Source organism: Polyergus mexicanus, unplaced genomic scaffold, assembly GCF_030449975.1.
Source record: "Polyergus mexicanus isolate NDT 795.1 unplaced genomic scaffold, iyPolMexi1.0 SCAF_18, whole genome shotgun sequence".
In the NCBI taxonomy this organism is placed as follows: Eukaryota; Metazoa; Arthropoda; class Insecta; order Hymenoptera; family Formicidae; genus Polyergus; species Polyergus mexicanus.
In genome coordinates, this window is record NW_027223338.1 from 3,636,892 (window position 1) to 3,643,140 (window position 6,249).

Consider the following 6,249-nt stretch of genomic DNA (forward strand, 5'->3'; position numbering starts at 1 on the left):
GGGGAAAGCGGGTACGAGTTGCCGAGAGTGCTCAAGAGATGGCGCTCGGCTCGATCGGGGCCACGCTTACCTCCTCGCCCTACATACCCCCCTGTTCCTCCCGCCCCCAGCCCGAACTTCCCCCCGCGGTTGCCTACAACCTGTTCTGACACATATCTCTGTTTCTTTCTCTCCAATGGTACTTCTCTCTCGTACTCATTGGAAAGTGGGCTGAAACCAACCTTACTAGGTATTCAATAAAATCGACGAGATCGCCCGGGAGATGACGCTCGGCTCGATCGGGGTTACGGGTTCTTCCCCGGTGCTCGACCTTGGATCTGTTCTTTGCAGCTGAACTGGCTGCACTGGTTCAGAGTTTATCTTTTTCTGTCCCTATTGAAAGGAGAAGGATGGGTTTTGAACTGGTGCACCCAGTTCAGCTGTAAAGAACAGACCTCTTGGCGCGACTCGTTCTTTAGGAAGGGATGACGGCGACCCCTCGCGACGCTTCTACCGCGCGATTCGCTATCGAGATTCTTTAAGGACGAGCGCCGTTTCTAGCGCGCGATCCGCGAGCGGACGCCGGGTATCCGGCGTCGAGGGAGACAGAGGATCGTCGGAGGGCGATCGAACGGAGAGAGCAACGGTTTAGCGGCGATACGAGCGCTCTTATCGCGTTTTGGGTATCGAGTTTTTTCCGTTTTCCGGCGACGACGCGTTTCCGATGATGAGATGCGTCCGAGAACGAGTATCCGGCTCGGTTAATCGGGGCGCGTCCTCGCTATTTTTTCCTGTTATAAAAGGATGCCACGGCGATCTCGAGATATTAGTACGCTCGAGAATTATCGCGGCGCGATGAATCGCGTACCGAATATTCTAACAAGATTAGCTGGAAGAGTAGTGAATATTCGAATTAGAAGTATCGAGGATATTCAAAACTTGGAGATACTGAATTGTTTAAAGAAGGAATTGCGCGAATATTATATAGAAGACTGTCTGTACTGTACGGAAAAGATCGGTTTCGCGGAAGAGTTCGTGCGACAAGCGAGCGAGGCGCGATTCGACGAGCCTTTCGCGAATGTTGGAGCCGACGGCTATCTGTTTTATTGCAATTGGAAGCGGCGATACGGAATTCCAAGATTTTTGTGGGAACTGAATCACGTTGTGCCTTGCTTTTACAAGTACGGGTGCCGATTTGAGAACGGAAATTATTTCGAGGAGGATGAGAGATATTGCGTAGATTGCACGTTTAGATGTAATTTCGTGAGAAGCGTATCGACGCACGTAAAAAAACGGTGTATAGCAAGATAGTGCCCGCTTGCCATCTCATCGACGTATCGAATAATTGGTGCGACGGCTGCGCGACTAGATCTTTGTTCTATATTGAGAAATACGACGAGAAAGAGACGTGGTTTATCTGTAAAAGCTCTTTGCGTTTGTTAAACGACGAGTGATGAATCGAGAAATGATAAATGATCTTCTCGATAGCGCGCGGGATGTCGCGACGGTGGACGCGTATCGCGCGTGGGCAAGACGATGCGACGAGTATCTCGAATTGCTGCGGAAGGAGTGTCGAAATGGGCGCCAAGGGAGAAACACAGGAGCGATCAATTCCCTGATCATTCGAACCGTTCGATTAACGGGTGCGAGAGATGATTTGCGCCGACGTTTCGAACATATAGGAGGCGGTGTAGAGAGGCGCGAGGAATTCTCGTGGTCCGAAATCGAGACGGCTTTCTCTAGACGCATTTTAATTGGCGCGGTTATCAATTTCGATTATATCAAACATTTACGATTTCTCGAAAACGCTAGAGATACCGTGCTCGATCGAATACGCGATGTTATGGGCGAATACAATAGTGTTAAAGTCAATACTGTGTTTATTAGCGAGTTCGTCTCAGGTAACAAGATCGATGTTAAAAGTATTGTCACGAAAAATTATCCGCTTTTACCTCTCCAATTTGAGATAGTGGTATGAGAAACGCGTAGTCGACGCTATTTTAGCTTCGTTGGAGGAGTTTCAGGAGCGCGATAGCGGATAGGCATTGTCGCGAATATTAAATTTAATAAATTTAAGAAATTAGGCTCTCATGTGACATTACAAATTTCAAATAATCGCGGACTAATGGGAGCTAGAACGCGGATAGTAGTTCGTTAGTTTCATAGAAAAGAGGGGTTATTATAAATCTCGAATTGAGATTATTTAAAAAAAAAAATCTTGGTATAGCACCAAGTAAATTTCGTGCCCTGTGCACATATTCAGTTTCATAGAAAAACTTATTTTTCTATGAAACTAACGCACTACTATCCGCGTTCTGGCTCCCGTTAGCCCGCGATTATTGGAAATTTGTAATTAAATTTAATGGTGAACGTGAACAGATACAATCCTATGCGCGCCGGATGCCGCGTCAAGATACCGCGAGAGATTATGTTGAAGAAAGCGGTGGTTAATGTGCAATCCACGGATAATGCGTGTTTCGCGTGGGCGATAGTCGCCGCTCTATATCCGGTCGAGAAACATACGGAGAGAAGCTCGCGGTATCCTCATTACTCGACGGTGTTGAATCTGGAGGGCGTCGAGTTTCCCATGAGTTTAAACGGAATTACTAAATTCGAGCGTATTAAGGATATATCCATCAATGTGTATACCGTTCGAGATAAGAAGAACAGACACGTTAATCTTCTTTATCTGAGCGATACGAGATAATACGGCGCATTTTGCGTGGATTAAGAATCTGTCACGATTCATCGGTTCGCAACTGAGCTGTGGAAAACATAAAACGCATATATGCGATCGGTGAGTACGAATTAAACAAATTTTATAGCGTAATGTGAATAATGTACACGATTTAAAAATATGTGTTATGTCGCAGATGCATGCATTATTTTCGAACGAGCGATAAATTATCGGCTCACAGCGCGCATTGCGGAAGGATGAACGAGTGCGCTATAATTCTTTCGAGTGGCCTTCACTTGGACACAGTACAATTGGACACAGTAATTTTGGATACAGTAGCTTCTGGACACGTAAGAAAATACGCATCGTTTACTTGGACGGTGCAAATGGACACGTTACAAATGGACACGAGATTGTGCACACGGTTCAATTGGACACAGTGCATTTGGACACAGTAATTTTGGATACAGTAGCTTCTGGACACGTAAGAAAATACGCATCGTTTACTTGGACACCGCTCACTTGGACACTGTTCATTTGGACACCGTTCGTTTGGACACAGAAAGACGCGCACCGTTCATTTGGACACCGTTCGTTTAGACATCGTTATTTGCCCACCGTTCGTTTGGTCACCGTTCATTTGCCCACCATTCGTTTTGACACCGTTCATTTGCCCACTGTTCGTTTGGACACCGTTCATTTGCCCACCGTTCGTTTGGACACCGTTCATTTGCCCACCGTTCGTTTGGACACCGTTCATTTGTACACAGAAACATGCGCACTGTTTGTTTGAATATGTAACAGATGGAGAGAAATAAAAATCATTTTGGGAAAATATAATCAGTATTCTTATAACACTTTATACTGGTAAATCTATGTAAAATATGAAATCGTGAAAAGGAGATACATTTGAAGGTTATAATATCTGTCAAAATAAAATATATTCATACTTATATATCTCTGATACTGATGTCATTAATTTTACATTGCTTTTAGCACTTTGTTTAGCCTTTCGCATATTTGGATGTCATGCATGGATACAGTGGGTTCCGCCCCCCCCTGCGGGGGGGCTCCACTTCCGGAAGATATAACCTAACCCAAATCTATTTCTTATTTAAAACAAAAATTTGGTGTAGATTACGTCGTATAACTTAAATCAAATTTTGGTGTCCAAACGAACGGTGTCCAAACGAACGGTGGGCAAATGAACGGTGTCCAAACGAACGGTGGGCAAATGAACGGTGTCCAAACGAACAGTGGGCAAATGAACGGTGTCCAAACGAACGGTGGACAAATAACGGTGTCCAAACGAACGGTGTCCAAATGAACGGTGCGCATCTTTCTGTGTCCAAACGAACGGTGTCCAAATGAACAGTGTCCAAGTGAGCGGTGTCCAAGTAAACGATGCGTATTTTCTTATGTGTCCAAAAGCTACTGTATCCAAAATTACTGTGTCCAAATGCACTGTGTCCAATTGAACCGTGTGCAAAATCTCGTGTCCATTTGTAACGTGTCCATTTGCACCGTGTCCAATTATACTGTGTCCAAGTGCACCATTCCCAATTCTTTCTACTAACGATGATAAATGGTTGGAGTTTCACAACTACGATAGAAAAGAGAAACTTCCATTCATGGTGTACGCCGATCTGGAATGCGTGCTGGAGAAGAAAGAGGAGAAAAGAACGTCGAACACGTCTATCGTTCAGCATCATAAAGTTTATAGCGCTGGATATTACGCGCGATGCGCATTCGACGATGCTAGCTCGATTTATAAAGCTTATCGCGGTGAAGATTGCGTATCATAGTTCGTTAAAGAATTGTACGATATAGCGCTTCGCGTGAGAACTATTCTCGATACCGATGTGCCTATAACGAATTTTACATCGGACAAGTGGGAGAGATTCATGAGCGCGATGCACTGTCACGTATGCGAGAGACCGTTAGAACTAGAAGACGCTCGCGTGCGCAATCACTGTCATCTGACCGGACGATACAGAGATCCGGCGCATTCGAATTGTAATTTAAATTATAAGAAGACTTATGTAATTCCTGTATTCTTTCACAATTTATCCGGTTATGAAGCGCATTTTATCATTAGAGATGTGGCTCACACTTTTCCCGGTAACGTTGAACTGTTGCCGCTAATTAAAAAAACGTATATTTCCTTTACGAAGAACGTCGAGGATGCGTTGAACGAGAAATGGTTTGGAAAACTATAAAATTGCGTTTTATGGATTCTTTCAAGTTTCTAAGCGCGAGTCTCGAAAAATTGGCGTCGTATCTAGACAAGAGCGAACTAAGAATCGCGCGTTCGGAATTTTCCGATCTCGACGACGTCGATTTCGAACTTCTCGCACGAAAGTGTTTCTGTACGAGTACATTGACGACGTTGATAAATTGTTGGAGACTCGTCTACCACCGCGCGAGGCTTCCCACAGTTCGCTGACCGGTAATGCGATATCTGAGAATGATTACGCGCGTGTGATAAGAGTCTGGGAGCGGTTTCGCGTCAAAACGCTGGGCGACTATAGCGATTTATATTTAAAAACCGATGGTCTTCTATTGGCCGATGTCTTCGAAAATTTTCGCGACGCGTGTATGAGAAGTTACAATTTAGATCCTGCGTACTATTATACGTTACCTGGATACACATGGGACGCTATGTTAAAATATACAAGTATTCGATTCGAGTTATTAATCGATATTGATATGGTAATGTTCGTGGAACGCGGAATACGCGGTGGGCTAAGTCAATGTTCCAATAGATACGCGCGCGCTAATAGTATTTACAGTCGTACGATCCCTCGGAACCATTGTCTTATCTCATGTATTTCGATATAAATAATTTGTACGGATGGGCGATGTGTCAATCGTTGCCTTATAAAAATTTTCAATGGGTCGATGACGTTACAAGCATTGACTTAATGTCCGTGACATCAAACTCGCCTATCGGTTATATTTTAGAAGTCGACCTTGCGTATTCGTCCGACCTTCATGACTCTCATGCTGACTTGCCGTTTTGCCAAATGCGCGATAAGCCTCCCGGAAAACGAGAGGAGAAACTTCTTGCCATGCTGTATGATAAGAGCCGTTACGTGATATATTATCGCAATTTGCAGCAATGTGTTCGACATGGATTACGCCTTGCAAGAATACACAGAATAATGCAATTCGCGCAATCTCCATGGCTGTGCAGATACATCGAACTGAATACGCGATTATGAATAAATGCAAAAAACGAGTTCGAGAAAAATCTATACAAATTGATGAATAACGCCGTATTCGGCAAGACTATGGAGAACGTGCGCAATCACTCGGACGTCCGACTCGCGACTCGAAGGGGCAGGCGATACGGCATAGAGGCGATGATTGCGAAGCCGAACTTTCACAGCAGAAGCGTCTTCGCGGAGGATCTTGTGGAATTGCGAAAGCTCGAGATTAAGTTTAATAAACCGATTTACGTCGGTATATGCATTCTCGACGTGTCTAAAATTCGCTTGTATGAATTTCACTACGAATATATGTTACCATTGTATCGAGATAAGTGTAGGATAATGTATACCGGTACGGATAGTCTTATTTATCGCGTCGAA

At 44.4% G+C, this 6,249-nt stretch overlaps 1 protein-coding gene across 1 annotated transcript; it reads left to right on the forward strand.

Annotated features, from left to right (window-relative positions):
* Positions 1–783: 783 nt before the first annotated feature.
* On the forward strand, positions 784–5,880 carry LOC138941342 (uncharacterized). Its single transcript, XM_070310900.1, has 7 exons — positions 784–1,160; positions 2,359–2,597; positions 2,674–2,776; positions 4,206–4,371; positions 4,462–4,777; positions 5,019–5,368; positions 5,449–5,880. Exons 1-7 carry the CDS (start codon positions 784–786, stop codon positions 5,878–5,880), a joined length of 1,983 nt encoding a protein of 660 aa, XP_070167001.1.
* Positions 5,881–6,249: the final 369 nt, after the last annotated feature.